This window comes from Balearica regulorum, chromosome 2 (assembly GCF_011004875.1).
Source record: "Balearica regulorum gibbericeps isolate bBalReg1 chromosome 2, bBalReg1.pri, whole genome shotgun sequence".
NCBI classification, from domain to species: Eukaryota; Metazoa; Chordata; class Aves; order Gruiformes; family Gruidae; genus Balearica; species Balearica regulorum.
Window position 1 is genome coordinate 65360689 of NC_046185.1, and position 25364 is coordinate 65386052.

Below are 25364 nucleotides of genomic sequence, written 5' to 3' on the forward strand. Positions count from 1 at the left end.
TCCTGGTCTCAAAATACACTAAGATTTCACCTCTAATTCAGCTGTACTGTCTCAGTATACTACAGTACAACAGTATCCTACCTCACCATTCTAATGAAATTTCTCTCAAAGTACCGAACTGTACATGCAGCCTTATGGCTGTCAATGAGAATTTTAGGGGTATTATTAAAGTGGCTAACAGTAGTTTCATTTACCTCTTCAATCATCATTAATTTTTTTTTTTGTAATGAGTGTAAAATTAGATTTTTACAGGGTATTAATTTTTAATCAAAACACTGGTTTCCACTGGAATAGCACCTTTAGAAGCAAGCTAGCTGACAGGGCTGGAAACCCAAGTCCCTTAGCCACACGAAAGCAAATCAAGAACGAGCAGGAGGCACCTTTCTTTGACAAATGAACAAACCAACCCAGCAAAGCAGAAAACATTTATCTTTCCTTGGAAATTAATATGTTAACATTGGAAAACTACTTCTTTAGTGAAAGCCTTCATACAAAATGTATACTGCAGTTCTTACAGCATATAATTTCAACAATTACAAACGTACTAAACATACACCAGGTCTATCCTAGCTTTTGCTATTATAGTAAAAGGAGAGAAGACTGCTGCTTTTATTGACATTTCCACATTACTGCAGGTTCTAGTTCAGGTTATGTCCAATAAGCATAAAGTTGCTCTTCCTGGCGCAGGTTATTTGAATTTGGCGACAGGTATAAATCAGTCCCAAGTGCATTTACTGTTTTGTGCCTAGACTAGGCAAACATGCTGGTACAGCTATCGAAACACCTTTCCATGGAGGCCTGGCTGGACTGGTACAGAGGATATTGTGATGGCCTTTATTTCTCTCACCTCTGGCTGAACACACAAATACTTCCGTGTATCGGTATTTCCATCTCTAAAATCATGCTGGGAAAACTGTGATTTTTTTTCTTAAAATGCCATTGCCTAAAGTCAAACCATGATAGAAAAATACATTCATTAGAAGTACTTTTGTTTCTAGCTCACAAGCATTCAGACATGCAAAAGCTAAACCATGAGAATTCAGAAGGTGTTATACTTATTTAAATGCCACTATTTTAAGCAAATTGTGGAGGAATTTGGCAACCTGGAGTACTACACACCTACAGCTTTAACTCAGGGAAAGTACTGTGCTGCCCCAGCTTGGAAAACATAGAGAGTTGTTACATGACCTGGTTCCTTAAAATGAAAACTATTGAGCACATTCTAATAATTTTTTTAAACATATATAAAAATGATAAAATTGCAGTTTTATTGGAGAGAGTAATGGACTTATCCTGACTTAAAATTTAGGCTAGAGTCAAAATTTTCAATTAATGGTTTCACTGGTGAATGCAGCAAACAATTTTATATGCCCTCTTAAAAAAAATAATGGTTGAAACATAATCTGTCAAATAGAAGAAGTCTGTTCAAATCAACCAAACTCAAACTGAAGTTAGCTGGCATGGGAACTTTAGCCCAGTTCAACTGTGGCAAAGACAAAAGCAACTGAAAGTAGTATCTTAGAACAGTAAGGGTCTGACAACTCCAACAGTAAATACTACACTAGTTAGTAAGTAGCTTCACTAAAATGGTTCATTGGATTTCATCAGTTTGCCTTAAAATTTAGTAGCACATCTAGTACTACTAGTCAATAGTAAAACTTAGAATTCCATTTGTTCTGTGGCCTTGTGTTAACCTTACTCTGTTGCTATATTCTTCATCTGTAGATAAAAACTAAGCATAACTTTTAATGTTATATATTTTAAGGGCTGACGCTATAGCTGCTTTTCTTCCTAGAAATTAGTGATATCAGGTAAGATTCATGAAAGAGTTAAAGGCCAACCATCTAGCACTCTCTGTATTATGTTACAGATTCCATCTGGGGAACAGACACAAGTTTCCTTTGCCTAGACAGCAGAGTATGAGTAATGGTCTGCTAGGCTCTCACCTGAGAAGGCAGTGGGTGGCAATGCTAGGACACACCCCGAAACCGCTAAGTTTCCTGTGCAGCATCTCTAGAGTAATGCCAGAGGCTTTAGAGAAAGACTTATTTTATTATTTACAAAATATAACAAATTTTAAATATTTCAAAATATCAGCACCTTTGCAAATGTAGACAATAGATTCACTAAGAAGTAGAATAATAGTTTTAGCTAGGCATGCAGTGCTTTTCTTTCAGGAGTTGCAAAGTGCAGGTGAAAAACATTATGTCAATCATGTAGTCAAAGAAGGGCAATTACACAGAGATTAAGCAGCTTCAATAGATTGAAAGGTGCTGTAAAGTTAAGAGTATTTTAAGCATATGATTTACCACTGGATTTCCTTATTAATAAAAAGTTATTTTCATAAGCTCTTCAACACCTACTCCATATACCTTTTATAAAGTGTTGTCTCCCAGTACCACAGGCTCCTCGAGGATCTGAAGTAAATCTGATGTCTTTCCTACTTTTCCTACTCTTTTCCTTCTGTGTTTGTGTTTATGCAGAGCTAGTTTTGTACAGGATGAGAGGGTGATGCAGAAGCATTAGAAGACTGATAGGCAACAACAAACATGCCATGTAAACTTGGAAGAGTCACACAGACTTTTGTAGTACAAAATGAACCATGATTGTATGTACTACTGCTGGACACCAAAAGACACACATGGAACAATATATTGCAAAGGTAAAATAGAAATTAAAGTTGGCTTTTGCATTAGACTTGAAAAACGAGATACAATTTTCATTACTATCAGTACAGACAGAAGCTGCCCACATACACGATCCCACTTACATTCCTATAAAGCATACATCACTTTTCAAAACTGAATCAAAACTCAAAGATCTCAACAAAAAATACAAATAATCCTGATAAAGTTAGAACAAAATCCTAAGTAGTTAAAATAATGAGCTTGTGCAAAGTTTTTTTTTCAGATATTGGTTCAGATGGGGTTCTTTGTTTTTGAGTCCTGTCCCTAGGGTCTAAAAAAATCTTGTGAACAGCTGCCACCCTGTCTCATGTCATTGTAGGTTTTAGTTCACTGCTGAAACGACCAGCAACCTTAATTTTAAGCACAGAACGAGCCGATAACCACCAGAGGCCACTGCTGTTCTTTGCCTTTTCCCTGTAGCTGGGCTGTAGCAAGGGCTGAGCTCACAGAAGCCCCAGGCAAGGGTCAGGGCAGCTGCAGTCCTCCTTTCCACATTTATCAATGCTACACTTCTGCAGAGAAAATTAAATACACTTTTTACTGGCAGAGAGAAGAAAAAAAAATCTAAATATTGCTTACCCAACCTTAGCCTTCAGGAAGAAATGAAACCTTGCATTCCAGAACCCTGATTTAATTTTTTGATATGATTAAATTTGGTAGCTAAAGGCAAGTTTTTAGATGTAATTTAATTAGGTATCTGAAAAGCATTTACGTTAAAACTGGTGAAAAAAAATAGCTCCATAATTTGCAACAGAATAAGATAAATGATTTAACAAAGTGTTAACATTCAATGATGAGAAAACTATTATATAATGTTTTGCTAATATAGTTTACAGGTATCAGTACCCTGCCTGCCCTATTTTCTTGGTCAGTGATCTGAAGTACCTGCTTAATACTATTTGCAGAGACTTCAGAAAGTGACATTAAAGTAACAGAAGTAATGAAGACAGGGTCATCCAGCTTGCTTAAATAAGCCTACATCACATTAAATGTGTTTTAATACAGGCTACTGAAACACTATATGGTTTGAAATAAAGAAACTGGCCAGGTGCCACCCATATGGGTTGAAGGAAGCTAAAAAAATAAAAAGATATCCTGGAAAGCACTGAGAACTTTAGCATCATAACAGTTAAGCAACCTGGTTCAGTGGGAAGTGGGTTTTGAATCACTCTTCAGGTGGAAGACTGAGTAACAAAAAAAGTAGTTTTAATCACTGTAGGCAGTATTCTCACAGCAGTTCCCTTTGTACAGAAATATACCCTTTTTAAAAGGCTATTTAAAAACTAAAAGGTGCTGAAAGAAAAATGCAAGAAAAAGCTCTAGAGTCTTAAACAGGTCAAACTATTGAGATAATAAAAAAAATTAATCAAGGCACTCAAAAGCAAATGTTTTGTATTAGAAGTTTTTATTTAGCAAGAAAGAGGTCTAATAAAAATCTCATTTTCAAAGCTGAAGCCCTATGAAGATGACATACAGCACTGTCTTTGGACGCACTGAAAGCCACAAAGCACGGGAACAAGCCATCAACAAAAACATCTCTATGTTGACTGATACCCTCCCAGACGGCACTGCACTGCACACAAGTTACAGGCAACACAATTAAGTATTACAGCTTACGATACCCAAAACCTGCTATTAAAAGATCCAGCGATCACTGACGACCCCCTGACGCAGGAGGTGATTCAGGCAGCTCACAGACCGAGCGGTGCTTCAGCAGCAAACCCGCCAGCCCTGACAGGGATACCTGCCGGAGCCAAACGCCCTCCTGGGGCTGGGCCGAGCCCCATGTACCTCTCTTAGCCTAAAAGCAGAACTCACGGAGGGGGAGGCAGGGAGCGATGGCCCACAGGGAACGGCGCCGCCGCAGCTTTAACCGAGCCAGGGCCTGAGGCCGCCCCGCCAGTTTCCACCCCTCAGCCCTCCGGCGGGAGGTACACTCACGCAGGCCTGCCACACCGGCTCCTACAGCCAGGAAGGCCCAAGCAGGCCAGACCCGGCCCCACTCCGCCAGACCCCAGCACCTCCCATCCCGCCAGCGCCCACCTCTACCCGCCGCCTACAGCCCCGCGCAGGCGCCACCACCCCGGATATACCACCCCCCCGGCACGCAGGCATATGAAGTACCCCCGTTCTAGCGCATGCGCAACCAGGCCTCCCTGCCACCGCCCCTCCGCGACCTCTTTCACGCTGCCGTGCGTCTGTGCCCCCCCCCCCCGCCCCCCCGCCCCCCGCGTTGGCGAGGCACGCTCAGTGCGCCTGCGCCGCTTGGCCGTGCCGTGAGTTCGCCTCTTACCCGCTCGCTCTTCCCTCCCCCCGTCCCCCGCCGGCCCGCGGTAGGCCCGTGTGCGCCTGCGCCAGCCCCCCGCCCGGCGCTCTGCCTCCCGCAGCGCCGGGTCCCTCGCGGCCCGTGTGTAGGGCCGGGTTCGCTCTTTCGGCCCCGCCCCCTCGTCCCCCCTTCACCAACCGCCGCTTCCTCCGCTGTTGCCAAGTGTGTGTGTGTGTACGCGCGCTGGGGGGTGGGGGGGGGGGTGGGGGGGGGGGGGGGGGGGGTGGGGGGAGGGAGGGGGCAGCCATGCCGAGGGGGCGGCCTCCCAAACCCAGCAGGGAGACTAGCAAGGCCGGCACCGAGTCAGGTAAACAGCGCGGTCGGGCGAGCGCGATCCGCGCCCGGGGGTGGAAGCGCGGGAGCAGCGAGAAGGCGAAAAGCCTCCGCGGGCTCCGCATATAGTCCCCGGATATGGGGGAGGGAGGCCGGGTCTATTGTGTGAGTGTATAGGCGAGAGGGCGGAGGGGAGGGGAGGGAGCCTGGCCCGGCCCTGCGGAATGATACCGAGCGGGCAGCTCCCGCCGCCCCACACGGCGCGGCGAAGGGGAGCCTGGTTGTCCCGGCAAGCCCCGCGACCCGCCCGCAGCCTCTCGCCTTCCTCTCGGGGAGCGGCGGTGGCTGTAATGGCCCCTCGCCCACAGAGGGTGCAAGGGGAAGCGGTCGCGGCCGTCGCCTCCGCTTGCCGCCTCGTCGTGGGGCGGCGGCGAGGCTGCCGGTGGAGAAGGGTTTCTCGGCCCAGGCCAGCGGCCTTGCCTTGCTCTTCCTCCCGGCGCGGCTCCGGCCGTGGTGCGGGTGGTGCGCCGCAGGTCCCGGCGCCGGGCTGGCTGGTGAGGGCCGGGGGAAGAGCCGGGCGGGCTTGCGGCAGGCAGGACAGGAAGGCTGCCGAGTTCTTCCGCCGCTCTTCTCCTTCCCCTCGCGCTGCCTCCCCTCCCCCCGGGCCAAATTAATGAGAGCTTCGAATAAAAGATGATAAACGAGTGGAAATCAGATTCAACTCTTCCCGTCTTTCTGATTACAAGAAGGAGGGCTTGCTTTTTTTTTTTTTTTTTTTTAGGCTTTAAAAAAACCCCTTTGTAGTCGGGTTTTTTTGTGAGTATACGTATAAAAAGAACTGGTTTTCTTTCCCAAACATACATTAGTGTGTGTCACGCTTTTTTTTTTTCCTTTTAAGTTTTTGTTTGCATTTTAGCGTCATTGATGACTAGAGTATACTTAAGGGCAGGATTGGTTTGATGGGCTTGGGTTTTTTTTGACACCAGTTGGAAGCTACTGAGTTTTATGGCTCTTTTGTGTAGTTCATTCCTGATGATGTTACTAGGGATCCCCGAGTAATATCTGAATAAAGCCCACAAACTGCAAAAATACCGTGTTTCAGGTAGACCTGAAACCCTCTTCAATGACTTCTCTTTCAGCACAACCATGTAGCAGTAGATTTAATTTTTTTTTTTTTACCAGATAGAATGGGGAGAGATTTCATAAAACATTCAGATATCATGGTTATTTCAGTCATGAAAAGTCAACTAATCAGTATTTTCAGTATATATTTAGAATGTCTGGTTTTCTGAATGCTTGCAGATGAGCTCTGGCTATTCAAGAGGAATATGTAGGTGAGCCTTCTGTGGAATAATTTCTGTAGATTTGAAATGTGCTGACAGGCAAAAACATCCCCCAAAAAGCTGTACTGCTACATGAGTGTTGGATAAAATGTTTTCTCCAGTATGGAAAGCCAAATGGCCCACAGGTTCCTACCAGAAGTTTTTATTATATGTTTTTTTTTGTGGAGCTGTTGACAGTAAGTAATAAGTATATAAAGAAGGACTCAAAGAGCTTTGGCTGTTACCAGTTTTGGAAGCTGAGGTGTTTTTTTTTAAAGTTTAACTAAAATGCCTACTTAATTCTCTAGTAGTTCTTGCAAGGTAACACATGTATCATATGCATCTAAGCTCCTATAATAATGGCACGGTGTATGAATGAGAAAAAGATCAAGACTGGGACGAGCTGCCCAGAAAAAGTGTCTAGTAGCTTTGTCCCTTTTGCTTGAGGTTGGCCCTTGTTTTTAGACCTAGGACCATAGTAAGAGGTATGGCTGGCAGGACTTAATGTGAGTTTGATCATACTTTTTATTTTTTAAAAAGAAATTTGCTAATTTTTTTATGAAATTGTTTCATAGGGGCAGTTTGATTGCAAAAAGCAGGTTAGAATTACAGGGTCTAGGGCTACCACAGGGATTCAGAGACTTCTGCAGTCTGCAATGGCAAGGACTCTGTCCTGCATAGGCTAATATTGTGCATTCTGGAGTCTGTGGTCCTTGAGTTTTCAGCAGTTTGGGAAAACAGCAAAGTCAGTGTTGGCAGGTGTCACATTTTTTCCTACACTTATATGTGGCTAAGAGAAGGTCATGAATGAAGTAGCTCTGGCTGAGCAGAACAGCTTGAATCTGGGGAATAGATGTTCTCAGGATGTTTGGCTGTTTGTCCCATTCGGATACAGGCTGACAGACTTTGAAAACTGGTTGTGAATTCCATAGACTTCACTTTTAGCAGGAGGAATGTTATTTAGAAAGTAGCTGTTTACAAAAATAAATTTCATATCTTTTGCTGAGGAAATTGTACATTTTTAGGTTTTGTTCCTTTTTAGTGTGGCCCACAGAATTCCTACGACTGGTACACTAATGTCTTTCGCACAAGAGAAGCGGTGCTCTCTGTAGTTGTACATTCTCTATGTTTATGGTAATACAGCTTTGTTTGGAAGAAAATAAAGATGAATCAGTAATGCTTTGTGGTGCAGCTTCGTTAGACTTCTTTTAAACACTGTGAATGTCAAATACTAAAACATGTTCTTTGTTCTAGGAAAATTAAATATGTTAGATAAAAAATAATGCTAGGCAGCAGTAGTCAAAACCATATCTTCACCTCAATGGCTGCTATTCTAAGAAAACTTTTTTTTGCCTTGGTAGTGTTGTGATTATCTCTTTTTTCCTTTTTTTTTTTTTTAAACTTAATTCTGCTGTTCAAATTGACCTCTCTGATGGGCACAAATGGGAGGTTCTGTCTGAGCATAAGGAAACACTCTTTTACTGTGAGAGTAACTGAGCGCTGGCATCGGTTACACAAGGAAGTTATGGAGCCTTCTTCCGTAGAGATATTAAAAAAAAAATCTATATGCAATCTTGGACAACTGGCTCTAGGTGATCCTAGAGGGGTTGGACAAGATGACCTCCAGAGGTCCCTTCCAACCTCAGCCATTCTGTGATTCTTCTTTGAGGTGGATGAATTATAGGGTGTGATTCTCAAGAAGCTTAAAAGAGCTAATCTGTGATTTGGGGGTTTGCTGCTCCTTGATTCTTGCTCTGGCTGCTTAGCGGTGGTTGTATAGCAAATCCTTTTACAGAGGTGCAGCGGGTCCTTGGCTCTTGCCTTGCTGAAAGTGTCAGGATGAGACCTTGAATATATATGAAGCAGGAGGAATGCATTAGAAAAAGTGCTTCTCCATGCAGATGTTTTTAAAGAAAGAAAAGGACAAGCGGCTCTTAACACATAATTGGTGTTAAGACACTAATAACACATTTACACAGGTTTTCTTGTGACATAGCCTCTAACCTGAGAAGGAAGTTAAAAAAGAATTATTCGTGTGTGTGGCCTCAGAGTTTCCCATGTGGCTGCTGTGATTCTAAGTAATGCGCGTTACAGTGTTTAACCTGTCAAGAGTTTTAGACCATGTGAATTCTCTGTAGTCTGTTGTGCATTGTCACCAACATTCATTTGAGAACCACTGAGGGGCAGTTCTGTTGACTCAGTTCCCTTAGGAGTCTAAGGTAGCACAAAGAAAACGTGCAGGGGAACGCTTACTGTGTTCTATTGTATTGGTGTATGTTTTCTCATGCCCCTTTATGAATACATTTATTTCTCAGATTTAAGCTTGGATAGCAATACTTAGTAATAATCCCTCCAACTGTTACCTTTACTTTTAGTTTTACTAACTGCCTTAGCACACAGAGAATATTTTATACATTCTTTAAGATATGAGCATAATAGAAGATGCTCATTTTCAGTATTTTTGGAGCTTGGGAGAAGTGCCTGAAAATTGAAAGGAAAAAGCCTTGAAACACACAAGCGTTTTGGAAGGTGCAATATGATTTTGCTTTGAGAAAAGTTTTTAAAAACATGGTAGGCCTTATATTGTAAGGATGTTATTTTGAAAAATCTTACACAATCTTTTGTTTTAATTAGAATTTAGCAATGATCAGTTGCTATTAAGGTGGAATTGAAATAAATACCAGGCTTTTACTGTTCAGTTAGATAGCCAATGAAAAGACAATGTTTGAAGACACATTTGTTATAGATCCAGAATAATATTTTGGGTGGTTATGGCTATTTTATTAGCTACTGTAGTGGACAAAGGTTTTCTGTAGGTCCTGCAAAAAATTAGGTAAAAGCTTGAGACTTTGTTGCTGGTTCTTTCTGCTAATTTGCGCGAATTTCCATTTTGTCCCAATAAATGTCAAGTTGTTACCATGAGTTGGTAGTCACCGCTTTGCTATTTCTGTTGTTATTTCTGGTACATGAGAAGGATTTTGAGGACTAATACTGTTCTTGCACCCTCAGTTGTCTTGTCTTGCCCTAAATTTTCCATCCCCACAGCAAAGGTCCTTTCTATTTGGTGCAATGCTGCTTGTTGCTCTTTGAGTAGCAGTAATGTGAAATTAACAGTTTTTTACTTTCATAGCTGTCTGGTCATTTTCAAATAGCAGAAGAGGAATTCTTTGAACAGCACAGTGAAATATCTGCAGGGTGTATTGAAGCAGTTTTTAAGCCTAGAGTGTATGTCCTGTATTTAAACCCAAAGGCTACTTTTAGACGAGTTTAAACTGAATTCCTTTATGAGTGCAGTTAAAACTGAGTATTTTGTGCTTTCAGAGGGCATGAATTTTAACAGAATTCACAAAAGAAGAGTGGTAAATACGAAATACATAAATATAAGAAACACAGAGAAAGCAATGTCTGCCTCTGCAGACCTGGCTGTGTTTTGTTTGCTTCCTGTCAGTTCTCTAGCAATAGTGAGGGTGTGGATATATTGAATTAGGGGAAAGTCAGTTCAGAGGCTTTACATTCCAATTTTATATTATTGAAGAAAAATGGCACTTGAACTCAGCAGTTAATATAAATTCAGGGAAGACTTTGGTAGATTATTTTAGTAGTTGTGCACTAGCATTTTATGTGGTCACCTCTGACTGACAAGTAAAAGAATAGGTGAGTGATGTCATGCAGGCAAGAATGGAGAGGTTGTGGTACTACTGTGAAGTAGGCTAAGTCTTTTAAATATGATAGGTATAGGTAATTCCTTTTTAAAACATACAGGAGGGACAACTGCTGAAACTTTTGCCTTAGAAAAGAGAATCTTTAGGCTTTAATAGTGATACTTTTGTTTGGTCATCTCAGTGTTCTACAGTAACAAAATCTAAGTTTATGCAGGAAGGGTATGTTGGGTCTCAGCTGAAAAATGCTAGCTTGGTATATTCATATGCAGCTGTCAAAAAAAGCATAACTGCTATTTTGGAATATTTAGCAATAAATATAGCAATATTTACTTGAATGTCAGATGAAGCTATCAGAGTTGGTTAAGGAAATGCCAATTTGCAGTTAACTGTGTAGATTAGGATGATGTGGATGGTGTATACCTATGTGGTGGGTTGATCCTGGCCAGCCATCAAGCACCCACCAGCCACTCCCTCGCTTCCTACTGCAGTACAGTGGGAGAGAGAATTGGAATAGCAAAAGCAAGAAAAAACTTGTGGGTTGTGATAAAGACAGTTTAATAAATGAAGGAAAAAAGTAAAAAAACAAAACAAGGGATGCAAAGGGCAAATATTCACCACCTCCCACAAGCAGACCTATGCTCAGTCAGTCTCTGACCAAAGACTACCTTAGAAGGACTACCCCTGAGTTTGTATTGCTGAGCATAATGTTGTATGGCATGGAATATCCCTTCAGTTAATTTGTGTCAGCTGTCCCCTCCAGCCTCTCGCCCACCCTCAGCCTACTCATTGTGGGGGCAGAGTGAGAAACAGAGAAGGCCTTCACGCTGTACAAGCACTGTTCTGCAATAGCTAAAACACTGGTGTGTTAGTCACAAATTTAAAACAGCACCATACAGGCTGCTATGAAGAAAATTAACTCCATCCCAGCCAGATCCAGTACAATCAGCATCTAACCAGCTGCAGTGGAGCTATTCGTTCCGTGTCCTGTCAGGCTTCTCTGCTGCCTGCAGTGCATCGGTGTGGCTGTGAAACTTCTGGAGTCATCTGTGGTCCAGAAAGGAGTCCAGCTGCTTCGAGTTGCCAAATGCTGAGCAACTGGCACCTGGACATCCATCTCAGCAGTGTGCTCCTGGAAGCTCAGTGTCTGGACTGGTACTGCTTTAAATTCCAGATTGATTATTGACCAAAAGATAGTAAAACTACCTTGTCTGATATGAGCAAATCTTAATTGATTTCTGATTTTGGTCTGATACATGGACTAGAGAGTTAAGTCTCCCCTGCTCTTCCCATTAGAAGTCATGAGGAATGACTGTTTACTGGTTTTGTTTAAGAGCGCTGAGCTAGGTTTAAACTAACCTGGTTCTCTTATGATTGCAGAACTAAGCAAAATAGTTTAATGATTCATTATCATTTGTGTTCTGTGACTCCAAGCGTAGTATGAGGAAACATCAATATCGTCATCCCTGTTTTGTTCTCTTGTCCTACCACTTTCTTTCCACTCATAAATTAGTAAATAGGTTTTGATAGGGCCAGACCCTTTTGTCCCTAAACTTGCCAGCTGCCATTTAACCTCAGTGACAAGTTTTCATCCATGAATTCCGCAAGCTTGAGTGTTGTATTCACAGAGTCCTCTCAGTCGGATGCGAGCAGGCTATTAGAGATCTAATAAGGCTGTGCAGCGTTTACAGCTGAATGAGCCCATCTGCGCCTTGCAGAGAGGATTGCAGGCTGCCATGAGGCATAGTGCTGCTTACATAAGGGAGGAATGGTTGGGAGTGCTCTAATTCTGTCTTCCTTCTTCCACATCGAGTTGTCATCAGTGGCTTATAGCAGAGAGCACCTGCTTGCTGACTCAACTCCTGAGGTCAAGCTTTCATGAAGGCTGTATCACAGAAATCTGTAACTGAGTTGATTGCTGCTGCCCTGTGAAGGACAATTAATTTGAAAAAAACTTGAAGGTTGCAACATTAAGAGTATTTAAATAAGTCCATCTTTAAACTGAAAATTTATTATCATTGATAGGTATTTTGCAGATCAGATTTTGGTATTTTTGGGCACTTTGGACAAACTAAGAATACAGACAAAATGTGTATTTGACGGTGCATAATCAGCTAAGTGCTCCCTATTTAGTTTAATTGTATTGGTACTTGATTGTGTCTCTCAAGCTGTGATAGAGCAGGGTTGATTTATGTTGCAACTAGACAAACATGCAAATTGCAAAAAAATAGAAAATGACAGTAGCTTTTGCACTGTTTCCATGCAGTTAATGTTAATAAATGGCAGTGGTGCAGCTGTTCAGTGAGATTTACCATTTATTGTAGTGTGCAGACCTGAAAGAATCACTTATTTTTCAGGGTATTTGTTACTCTGATATTCATTTTGTTTTCTCTGTGTGTGTATTTGTTTATGGATGTCAATAAGTAGCTTCTCTCTAGTAAAAGCATGCTAGTTTTTCATGTGATTTTGTTGACATTATATGCTTAATCAGTTAAAGGTTTGAGGTTTTAGCTGAGAAGACATTAATTCTGTGTTGTTGACTTGAATGGCATTCTGTTAGTTCTTTAACAGGCAGCAGATGTGTGTTCATCTGGACAGAGTATATCTGACAATAAAGAGATTACTTAATCTGTATACCCCAAATTTTTATTTTTCTGAGAGCATAGGCACCATATTAACTGCTTATGACAGGGTTGCTAATCTGATAAATGATGAATTGTGACCATCAAACACTATGTCACATATGTCAGTATTTTTATTTTGTTTCCCTTTGGTACACAGGGAATGTTTAGAGTTGGCGGTTTGTTGTTTTGTTTTGTTTTTTTTTTTTTAATTAACAAATTTCTCAGTGCATTTAAAAGTACATACCCCACTGCCAGCTTCTTGAATTAGCATCATCTGCAATCTGCCTGGTTTTGGGTGTTCAAAAACATTGGCCTTTAAGATAGGTTCAGTATTTTGCAGTGTTTGGCTTGTTTCATGATCCAAGCCGATGTGCCTAAAAGCATTTTTTCTCTCGTATAAGGAAATCTGATTGCACAACTGGGTTTTAATGCTAATTTCCCTGAAATATGTCAATGTAGGTTATTACTTTGAATTGCTATGATATAGAGGTATCAGTGTAAATAATGTCTTCATCTGGTTATTAATAATTCTAACAAAAACCTGCCAAACTGTTACTGCATTTATACGTCGAAATGAAGAGAGACACAAGTCATACTTCATGAGTCTGTGACACCTGCCTGAAAAGTTAAAATATAGCTTACTTGCTTGTTACTTTTTTAATTGACAATATCGTTTCTGTTTTTCGGTTTTTGCAGTTCTAAACACAACATAACAGTTTTGTCCTTGCTGTTATCCAATTGCTTGATTTCAGTACAGATATTATTCTGAATACTCTCCTTATTAGTAGTGGAAGAGTAAAATAGAAAGTCACTTCCTGCATCTTTAATGAAAGGGAGCTGTGCAACTCTCAGAACCACCCAGTATTTGGCTGGTAATAGAGGACCAAATTGTATTTTAGTGAGAATATAAGTGAAAAAAAGATTATCATGGTCTCATCTTTCCCTTAAGTCATAGTGTTAATGTATAAATGAATTTGTGTGTTAATCTGTGTTAGATCGCAGTCCTGCCCTTTGAGTGAAAGGGAAACAACTGAACTTTCAGAGTTCTTCTAAATCCAAACTGAACTTTTTTTCTGTTCATACCAGCTGTAACTACTTAGAGCAGTCTTCTGCCTGATCCAATAAGTTGAGCCTTTGAAGATTTCTGGAATCTAACCTGAATTGATTTGCTGTGCCTTATCTTTAAAGGCCTTTAGATGCATTTCTGCAGTAAGAGTCCTCTGCCAAGCAGCCTTCTTCAAGCTGGACTGTACCGTCCAGTTGCTGATTCTAGGGTCCAATCCTGACTCCCAAACCTCCTTCTTTTGCTCTTTAGCAATATGAAAGGTAGGACCAAACAAACGTAAGAATTGGCTTTGCGAAGAGTTACAAAGGTTTTCTTTGAAAGAGCAATGTTTAAGATGTTACAGACATAAGCAATGAATTTTCTAAACGTGTGCCTTCTATTTCTTCTTCCTTGGGGTCTGAGGGCCATTGGGAAGGTGGAAAGGCTTGCAGGTAGGTCAGGGTTTATAATCACCATGAACTAGTCTTGAGAAACTCCTAACGCTTTGATGCAGGGTGTGATGTGCTCAACTCCTCATTTGCTAAAGCTTAGGTTGTTTGTTCTTTCCTATCAAATATTTTAAGGTGATGCTTTTGTTACCCCTTTCTGTTTATTTTAGTGGAGATCATTTCCTTCTTTTTAAAGAAAAGCTGAAATACCATCTTTCTGTATATCTCTGCATAAGTTGGTATGATTTCATATGCTTACAGTTACAAATTCTGTTGAACTATCACAAGGACATTTAATTTTTCTTTAACATAAAATTGCCATTGATACAGATACGATGCACATTTTAATAAAAATAATATATAGAAATGTTACTGACCTAAAAGGTAAGTCATTCAGTAATATTATTCAGATGGTAGTGAGCATGTTGCTTTTTTTTGTGTTTCAAATTGTAGACAAATTAGCACCTTTGTTATTTCAAAGTTACACTTTCACTACTTCAGTTGCTGAGGCATTGTTTTTGTATGTTGTCTGGTGGCTTTGATCTGGAGAGTGAATGTTTAAAGATAATAATCTCTTTGGTTTATGGTGAGGCTTTTCTAAAGTCATGGATTGGATCATTTTTCAGTTGCCAGTTTAAAGTGAGAGGTCAGGGCTTCAAGGGGTTGAACAATTACTCCTTTTTCTAGGGGGAAGGAAAGCTCCTTGCATTACGTTTTCATATAGTCCAAGTGGTGGAGTAGATTTTTCTTTCACCTCTTTCTTGGCATGCCAATATTTACAGGAACTGATTTTGTTCCCTTTATTCTACTCAGGTAGAATGCTTAAAGGACAGTGTTTTGTATTTAAAGCTGTGCTTTTCAGCTTTTGAAGAATTGTGACCATTTCAGGGATGGAAAGGATACCTGTTATTGATAGGGTTTGCTTATACTATGAATTTACAGTTGAGAGTTCTTTAAAGGATGCAGTAAGATGCAGTAAGTTAAAGATTTATGATAGTTAAGCAAAGTGTGTCTCTCTAACAGAAAGATGCCTAACTAAACTTTGCAAAATATGCAGCCACCCAGCTCTCAGGCCGCAGGGAGTGCCAGAGGCTGTAACTGGGGGTGTATCGCAGTAGGGAGAACAGCTGTGTGAGGTGTGACCAGGTGGATGATCTGCTCAGCCTGGTGGCAGCGCTACGAGAGGAAGAAGAAAGGTTAAAGGAACGTCAGGGAGGCTGAGAAAGAGATAGACTGGTGGAGCCACGCTCTGCCCTGCCTGAAACAGAAACAGGGACAGCCACCAGACAAAACCCAAGATCAAGGGGACCCTGTATCCTTACCCTGCCAGGATGAAGGCAGCAGCTTGAAGGAAAGGAGCGAATGGAGGCAAGTTCACGCTCAGGGTGGCAGGCAAACCTCCTTGCCCATCTCACTCTCCCAGGTGCCTCTGTACAACAGGTATGAGGCTTTGGCTGTGGAAGGCCAGTCAAAGGATGACATGGATGATGGTCCATCTACACCACAGATGTCGCCAAGGTCAGGAAGGTCCACACACTGTATCATAACCACCTCCACAAGGAAGAAAAGGCGGGTTATAGTTGTAGGCAACTCCCTTCTGAGGGGTGCAAAGGATCCAGTATGCCGGACAGACCCTCTTAGGGAAGTCTGCTGCCTCCCTGGGGCCTGGGTTAAGGACATGACTAGGAAATTTCATAGGCTAGTATGGCCCTCGGACTATTACCCACTCTCACATGTGAGTGGTGATGAAGCTGCAACACATAATCCAAGAGCGATCAAAAGAGACTTCGGGGCCTTGGGACAGTTGCTGAGAGAATGTGGTGCACAGGTGGTTTTCTCCTCTCTCCTTCCAGTTGCAGGCAGTGACATTGGGGGAAACAGGTGGACCCAGTCTATCAATACATGGCTCTCTGGCTGGTGTCACTGCCACAATTTTGGATTTTTCAATAATAGGATGCTCTACACAGCACCAGGCTTGCTGGCATCACACGGGATTCACCTTTCTCAAAGGGGAGAGTCTTTGCCCAGGAGCTTGACAGTGCTTTAAACTAGGCTTGAAGGGCGAGGGGAATAATATCAAGCTTGTCTGCGAAAAGCTGTGGGAAAAACAAAAACACAAAAAGGAAGCCTACAGAGGATGGAAGCAAGGGCAGGTAGCCTAGAAGGAATACAGAGAAATTGTCTGAGCAGCCAGGGATCAGGTTAGGAAAGCCAAAGCCCTGACAGAGTTAAATCTGGCCAGGGAGATCAAGGGCAACAAGAAAAGCTTCTATAGGTACGTCAGTGATAAAAGGAAGACTACGGAAAATGTGGGCCCCCTCTGGGTTACCCGGGATCTAGAGAAGGCTGAGGTACTCAACAAATTTTTTGCCTCAGTCTTCACGGGCAAGTGTTGTAGCCGCACTGCCCAAGCCTCAGAAGGCAAAGGCAGGGACTGGGAGAATGAAGAACCGCCCGCTGTAGGAGATGATCAGATTCAAGACCATCTAAGGAACCTGAAGATGCACAAGTTCATTGGACCCGATGACATGCATCTGCAGGTCTTGAGGGAGCTGGTGGATGAAGTGGCCAGGCGCCTCTCCATCATATTTGAGAAGTCGTGGCAGTCCGGTGAAGTTCCCACTGACTGGAAAAGGGAAAACATAACCCCCATTTTTAAAAAGGGAAAAAGGAAGACCCAGGGAACTACAGGCCAGTCAGTCCTACCTCTGTGCCTGGCAAGATCATGAAGCAGATCTTCCTGGAAGCTATGCTCAGGCACATGGAAAATAAGGAGGTGACTGGTGACAGCCAACATGACTTCACTAAGGGCAAATTTTGCCTGACAAATTTGGTGGCCTTTTATGATGGGGTTACAGTGTTTGTTGGAAGAGCAACTGACATCATCTGCCTGGACTTGTGCAAAGCATTTGACACTCTCCTGCATGACATCCTTGTCTCTAAATTGGAGAGGCGTGGATTTGACAGATGGATGACTTAGTAGATAAGGAATTGGCTGGATGGTCGCACTCAAAGAGTTGTTGTCAACGACTCAATGTCCAAGGGAAGACCAGTGACAAGTGACATTCCTCAGGGGTCAGTACTGGGGCTGGCACTGTTTAACATCTTTGTCAGTAACGTGGACCGTGGAACTGAATGCACCCTCAGCAAGTTTGCTGATGACACCAAGCTGTGTGATGCGGTCGACACATTGGAGGGAAAGGGTGCCGTCCAGAGGGACCTTGACAGGCTGGAGAGTTGGGTCTGTGTGAACTCATGAAGTTCAACAAGGCCGAGTGCAAGGTCCTGCATATGGGTCAGGGCAGTCCCAAGCACAACAACAGACTGGACGGAGAATGGATTAAGAGCAGCCCTGAGGAGAAGGACTTGGGGTGTTGGTGGATGAGAAGCTCAACATGAGCCGGCAGTGTGCGCTTGCAGCCCAGAAAGCCAACCGTGTCCTGGGCTGCATCACAAGAGGTGTGACCAGCAGGTGGAGGGAGGTGATCCTGCCCCTCTACTCCGCTCTCCAGGTGAGACCCCACCTGGAGTACTGCATCCAGCTTTGGGGGCCCCAGTACAGGAGAGACATGGAGCTGTTGGAGTGAGCCCAGAGGAGAGCCACAAAGGTGATCAGAGGGCTGGAGCACCTCTCCTATGCGAACAGGCTGAGATAGTTGGGGTTGTTCAGCCTGGAGAAGAGAAGGCTCCAGGGAGACCTTACAGCAGCCTTCCAGTACCTGAAGGGGCCTACAGGAAAGAGGGAGAGGGACTGTTTACAAGCGCGTGGAGTGATAGGACAAGGGGTAATTGGCTTTAAACTGAAAGAGGGTCGATTTAGATTAGATGTTAGAAAGAAATTCTTTACTGTGAGGGTGGTGAGGCACTGGAACAGGTTGCCCAGAGAAGCTGTGGCTGCCCCCTCCCTGGAAGTGTTCAAGGCCAGGCTGGATGGGGCTTTGGGCAACCTGGTCTAGTGGAGGGTGTCCCTGCCCGCAGCAGGGGGGTTGGAACTAGATGATCTTTGAGATCGCTTCCAACCCAAACCATTCTATGGTTCTATGATTCTAATTGGCCAACTTAGTCCAGAAATTGGAAATATAAGTCCCCCGGACGTTGTTTTTAGTTTTGATTTCTTGCCTGAAATATCTTGTGCTGAAATGTTTCCTAGAGCTTCCTCAACTACAAGTTTTTTGAGTTTGTTTATGAGAATTTTAGCATTAAAAAATCTGGTCAGCATGTAAGGTACTGATTTTTTTTTTTCCTTGTAAATGGTGTATTGAAAGAGATAGGACTTTGAAGTAGGTGCAGTATTGAGCAGAAATAGTATATGAATCCTAATCTTTCGTTTCCTCTGAGGAAATGTAAACAGGATGCTGTAAGCTTCTAGTTGTGTTGTTACTTCTATGTTTAATTCTTACATACATGGTGAGAAGTACTGGCTTTGTTAAAGGGTAGCATCAAGCCTTGTGTGTCTAGATAATAATATCAATGTTCCATTTTTTTTGTATCCTGTTGCATTCTGGTTTTGATGCACTTTGTTGAGTTGTGGCAGTGTTTGAAACTGAATTGTATGGGTTTTTTTCTCTTTAGTATCAATCTACAGCACAAGTCAATTGGTTTTTATTTTTTGTTTTAATAATAGTGCTGTGAATGATCTTACATATTTTAACCCCTCATGTCAATTGCTTTTCTTAAAGTTTTTTTTAAAATAAGGATAACTTCCTTGGTAATGCAGTATCTTCTCAAATGTAAAATATGTTTCATTTACTTGGATAAATATTTAAGATAATAAGGAAAATATTAATAGGACTGACTTTAGCCATTTGAGCAAGAGGATATAGAAGCTTGCAACTTGTATATGAGAAGTTGTGTGACTGTGGGAGTTAAAAACAAGAAAACTGTATGGGCTTAGACGAGGTCTCTCAGAAAAATAATCTTTTTCTCCATTGAATGCATGTGTACACAGTTTGACTTGCAGTTTATTGCCCCTCTCAGCTATTTGAAATACTGGTTTTGGCTTTACAACTGGAAAGGTAACCAATAAAGGTTTTGCATTGCCAGAAGTAGAAGAAAGAAAAGTTGCCTAATTTTTTCTTAAAGAAGAAAAAAAAAAAAGAAAGGAGCAGGGGAGGGCAGAAAACCTCTGTAGTCAGAACTGCTGAGTATGTCATATTAAAAAGGTTTTTTTTAGAAACACGTCATGTAATATTATTAAAAGTAACTCCTGACAGCATCTTACTCATCCCTAGTGCATTTGGCAGCATTTTATTTTGTTGCAAACTTGATAGGTGTTTATGAAGCACAGAAAGAATTCATTTCACATTGCTAGGAAAAGGTGACTATTTATCTCCTTAGCAACTGGCCCAGAGGGATGGGTATATTCCTTTGATCGTGTGTATTCAATGGAAACAGTAATGTTTATGCCCAAGATTTTTAAGATCCAGTGGAGTTAGAATCCTGTATAAGTCAAAATCTTGTAGGAGTTTGAATAGTTTCTGCTTCAAAGAATTCTGATTTTTACAATATATTATAAGTAAATGAAATGTGACTTAATACAAATGTTTCAATGCTTGTTTTGTAGATGATGTTCTGACACCGAACACAGAGAACAGTAATTTTCCCTACCAAGTACCTAACTTCCATAAGTGTGAGATCTGTTTGCTGTCTTTTCCAAAGGAGACCCAGTTCCAGCGCCATATGAGGGATCATGAGCAAAATGACAAGGTATGAACTTTAGTAGATATAAACTTAAAAAATACCAGTGTATATTGATATTTTCATATATTGACAAGTAAAGCTAACAGAAGAAATAATTTTTAGGTTTTTTTTAATTAGATCACTTATAATTACTACTTGGGGACTTCAGAGTTTTATGAAGTTTCTCTTTCATGTTTCCTCATGTTTCCTTTGAGACAGGACCTTGCTTTGATGCCATTTAGTTAGATTGTTGTTTCCAGTTCAGTAATTTGTAATTTTAGCCATTTTCTTTGATTTGTAAAATATTCAGGTAGATGAGAAAGTGTATGGGTTTCTTTTAATTGAATTTGCAAACTGATTCTACGCATTAGCGATAAAAAGAAAATAAAGCTTATATTGATAAACTGGACCCTGCTAGTCTCTCATAGCTGTTTTCAATAATGTCAAGCAACCTAATCTAGTATATATGTATTAGTCAGTAGATTAATGTCATCACTTCAGCTGCTTACAAATCAAATTTGGGAAAGAATGAGAAAAATACAGATACGTGATTAAGACTGGACTGACTTCTTAAATGAAGCTTTTGCCACAGGTTTCATCTGTAATCTGAAGCATTTAATTTCTGTTCCTTGCTTTTTCTTTCATAAGGCTAAAACTACTTTACATGCGAGGGAAAAATAATTTTATTACTGTTTGAACTAGCTGTAGATACAGGTTGATTTTACAAAATGTAGGACTTTGAGATGATAATTCAGGTATGCAAAGAACTACTTACAGAAGTTTCAACATTGTAAAGTTGAAGGACATTGATATTGTTAAAACCATGCTGTTGCACACCTGTGTAAAGTAAAGGTGCTCTTAAAGAATGAAAACTGATTGTGCAGATACCAAGAGCAGTCAATCCTGGCATAAACAAAGCTCTTTGCTGATTCAATTATTAATTTTGCTTTAAGGAGAGTTCACGATCTCAGTTAAAGTAAGAAAATTTATTTTGGCTCTTGCTCATTCTTCTCTCATGCTGACTTCATTCTCCTCAGACAGTCTCAGTTTTGAGTCTCTGCTTTCTTTAGTTCCCCTGCCCTCTTTCCCCATATGTTCTTGAAATGCTGTGTTTGCATTTTCAGTAGTGAGATGCAAAGAGGAGGAAATAATTAAGACTGGTATTAGTAAGGATCATTACCATATGTAGGTACTTGAATTGCTGTTTGTTTATTTTAAACATTTTGATTTGTATGAGTATATGTGTCACCTAGGGTATATGTAACTTATGGGAAGATTGAATTTTGTCTTTGTGATTTTTAACAAACAGCCTCACCGATGTGACCAGTGTCCGATGTCATTTAATGTTGAATTCAACTTGACACTTCATAAATGTACTCACAATGGTGAAGATCCTACATGTCCTGTGTGCAACAAGAAATTCTCCAGAGTAGCCAGTCTGAAAGCTCATATAATGCTACATGAGAAAGAAGAGGTAATTCATTAAACTTCACAATTTAAATTTTGAAAAGAAATGTCATAAGGGTTGTACTTAATTCCTTACATATACACTTTAGATTGGAGGATTGAATAAGTGGTGTCATTCAGAAGAAATATAAAACTTTTAATGGGGAGTCTGTTTTAATAATAATAGAAATTAATACATTGGATGTAAGCAAGTATTCCCCTCCTGTCTTTATTAACTGATTAGTTTTTTGTTTACAAATTCTTTTCTTCTGAAGCAATATCTGTGGTTTCATGTACGTTGATAAGCCCACATGTAATAGTTTGGGTGATCATTTTTGATGATCATGGTGACGCACTCTCACCATTTATTTCTTGCATCGTGAAGCGGTTCCCTTATCTAGGACTCCCACCCCATTTTTTTGGGGTGGTTATTTTGCTTGGGAGGACTTCTTGTTCCTTTCTCTCTCATAATTTAATTTTTTGTTTTTATAAGGCATTGGTTAAATTCTTAGCAAACAGTTAATGCATAGTAGTGTTTTGCACACCTTATAGTCATTACTGTGTTACTGCAGTTGCCAAAGTTGATCGTACTGCCCAAAATACCAAGTTTTCAATCATGTAACCTCTTCCTCTTGTGAAGGCTTTTTTAAAATTGCACTTTGCTTTGGAGAATTGGAGCTGAGTCAAGTATGCATTTTTATTGCCAGACTTCTAATAATAAACATAACAATTGTATGTTTCTCCGTACCAACTGCAGACCACTTTATAGCAGTTTTGACCAGTAGGTTTGGGATTTTAGGCAGGGAATGCCATCTGTAGAGAATGTATTCCTTCTTTAATCTTGTTATCAGTTCACATTTTATCATGTACACAACCGAGTTAAAATGAGAGGATTTGAGTATAATTTTCTTGCATGTTAATGTATCTATAATGGTACATAGCTTAATGGGTATTTATTGAGGAAACTGAGCATCAAGAAAGAAGCCTAAGAGTAATTTTTAGTATTCATGTCTATCACTAAGGGATTTTTCATCCACTTCAGCAGCTCTGATTTCGATGCTTGGTACAGATGTCAGAAGAATAGGTTGTGTGATTCCTTCCAATTTAAAATTCAGTCTGCAGCTTGAAAATTAAATTTATAAAAATATGAACACCTTTCAATTGCTAATTAATGTATTCTTATAATGCCCTATAATACTGTGATAAAACAGAGATGAACGTAACAATTCACATAGAATTGCATGAATGACTTTCCCAGTAGTTATGCACAGGGCCTGTAGGAGAGCTGGAATTTGAACTTGAAGTAGAAGGTCTTGATGATGGCACTAGCTGTCATTCAGGAGTTTTTCGTAATGTGCAGGATAAGAAGTTATCAGTGGAGTACAATCTCCCTCCTGTTTGCTATTCTTACTTTGCTGTTAGAAGGGTTGAAAATCTGAAAACAGAGCAACAGATCCATACTCGCTTAGGGAACCTGTGTAGCAGTTGAAATTGCTGCACAAAGCTGAGCTTTGGATAACTTTAGCCTTGTTTTGTGCTGCATCAGCCAGCTTTATCTACAGGTGAGTGCAGAAGGGCAATAACAAGAAACTAGTGTGATTAGCTTCTTGAGCTCTCCAGTTAGGTTTGGGAGAGCATCTGTCTGTGTTGAAATGCAGATTTTCGTGATTGATTGCTCCTGTGAGAGGTTCCAGAAGGAATTTTCTGGGCTATTGAAATTAAGCTTGCAGGAGACTAACTTTTCTCCTCACATTCTTTGGTGATTTGTGTGTGATTAAACTAGTGTAATGAAAAAAAAACCCGCAACCAAACCCACGTTTGAAATTCCTGATGTTCGGGTAGCTTTCTTTAAGAAATCATAAAAAACATACCTTGTGTAAATATGCCCAACCTTGTAGAGGATTCTTGGGTTTGTCCATTTCCTCTGTGGAAATGGACAGTGGTATCCACTGCTACTTTTTGACCTGATGAATGTTAAATATAAACTGAAAATTTTTAATTTATTGCACTAAAACTGCTACTATGTCTTCTTTCTCCATGAGAGCATGAGGTTTTCTTGGGCTTTAGGAAAATCTTAATATGTTGAAAAAATTAAAACTGATGTTTGATGGATATAAAGTGAAAATTCTGCTATTAAAAAATCCTGGGTGTGGGGGTTTTGTGTGTTTGTATTTTTTTTGTGAATAATGTTCACAGTATTTGATTTGTCCTGTCTTATAATTCTGGAGCAATGGTCTTTGAAAAAGTGCAAATTAAAATCTTCTTTTAGTCATTGATACTAAACAGATGACGCTGGTGAGTTCCAAAGTGTTCCTTGAGATACTGCATCTGATAAGATAAAGATAGTTAATTCAGGTGGAATTAGATGTGTGAAGCTTTACAAAACTAAATTTGGGAATTTTAAGTATTATCTGTCAATGTATGAACAGCCCCTTTTGTTTAAAGTTAGAAGGTGGGTTTAACCATAGTAAGGTTAAGAATGTACAATTACTTGTTCTGTGTGTGGTAGGGGATTTTTTGTTTGCTTGAGGGGCAAAAAAAATAAAGCTGATACTGCCTTTTCCAGAGAGAGGCTGTTGGGCTTGATATATTACTGATTTTTTGTACAGTTTTTCTATATTAACATGTCCTTGCTTTCCTACAGCAAATTCTACAGTAATGAATAAAAATATATAGACTTTCAATGTCTCAAATACTTCTTAGGCTATTCTTTTGTTTGTGCAAGTTGCTTAATAGAATACGTGTAATAGCAAAATAGTGTCATAGATAATGTGTGGCTGAAAAATGCTGAGAAGTGATTGACAAACTCCATTTTGGGGACCATTAGCTTGATAGAGTATGCATTGTAAGCTTCTCTTCAGGTAATTTTTCCCCACTTGTACAAAAGGATTATCATAAATCAGATTTGTTGTATAGAACAGTAATTTTCAATAAGAAGTGTGCTTATTCAGATTTGAATGTAGATACTGGAAAATAAAGTAATGTTTCTTATTTATTGTCTCACACTATAGCTTGAGTCTGGTAACAATGATCTCTAGGTTAGATTAAACAAGTCATTTTTTGAGGTAGTGTTTAATTTCATTAAAGAACTTCAGATTTTTAAGATTTTCTTAAGCTATCATAGTGTGGAAACGTTGTTTGGTGATATTGTGAAATTCTTGTTTTTTCAGACTTAGGGAACAAGTTTATTGTCAAAGCATTTTAAAAATAGCACTGCATATCTTTGTTCCTCTTGATTAAAACATTCTTGTCACTACCTTTATTTAAATTAACACTGGGGTTTTGTCCTCCCTTGTTGTTCATTCAAGGAGGAAAAAAAAAAGGGGAGGAGAATAAAAAACATTTCCATTTGCAGTGATAATTACAATTACTGAAAACTGAACTGAGACAAAAAATCTGAATTTACTTATGCACACCAGTAAGGAACATGTAACAGATGTCTTGCCAAAGAGATGGTGAATATTTTTAGAAATTTAATCTTAACTCTCTGCTTAGATTTTGTAAAATAAAGATAGACTGAGAAATTAAATTAATGATTTTGAAAAGCAAAAGGAACTCAAATAAATGCAGAGCATTTTGTTTTCATTGAAACAATATTTGACTTTGATTCTTCCTCTGAATTTCAGAGAAATGGCAGTGCTTTTACATTAAACATTACAAGTAGTATGATTTCCATTCTAAATGACGTGGAATACTAATGTAACTGGAAAGTGCTATGTTTAACACTGCTGTAAAATAAATGGGTTGAAGTGATATCTGTCAAAAACATTATGTGTCCCTATTTATTTCTGTTGTCTGATCTGTGAAGATAGCTTAAGAAAAATCAGTTGTAACTGTGCTGGGATTAGTGTTAA

At 40.3% G+C, this 25364-nt stretch overlaps 1 protein-coding gene across 8 annotated transcripts in view; it reads left to right on the forward strand.

Moving 5' to 3' along the window:
• The first annotated feature begins 4874 nt into the window (after positions 1 to 4874).
• ZNF236 (zinc finger protein 236) overlaps positions 4875 to 25364 on the forward strand; it is a 95996-nt gene continuing 75506 nt past the window's right edge. For 6 of the 8 annotated variants that reach the window (XM_075744560.1, XM_075744564.1, XM_075744561.1 and 3 more), the window contains exons 1-3: positions 5238 to 5320; positions 19949 to 20091; positions 21374 to 21538. In XM_075744560.1, coding sequence (XP_075600675.1) covers positions 5260 to 5320; positions 19949 to 20091; positions 21374 to 21538 — 369 coding nt within the window. In that variant the 5' untranslated portion in view covers positions 5238 to 5259. Of the gene's footprint in view, positions 4964 to 5156; positions 5176 to 5237; positions 5321 to 19948; positions 20092 to 21373; positions 21539 to 25364 lie in introns of those variants that run through there. The other 2 variants (XM_075744563.1, XM_075744566.1) reach the window with 2 other exon arrangements.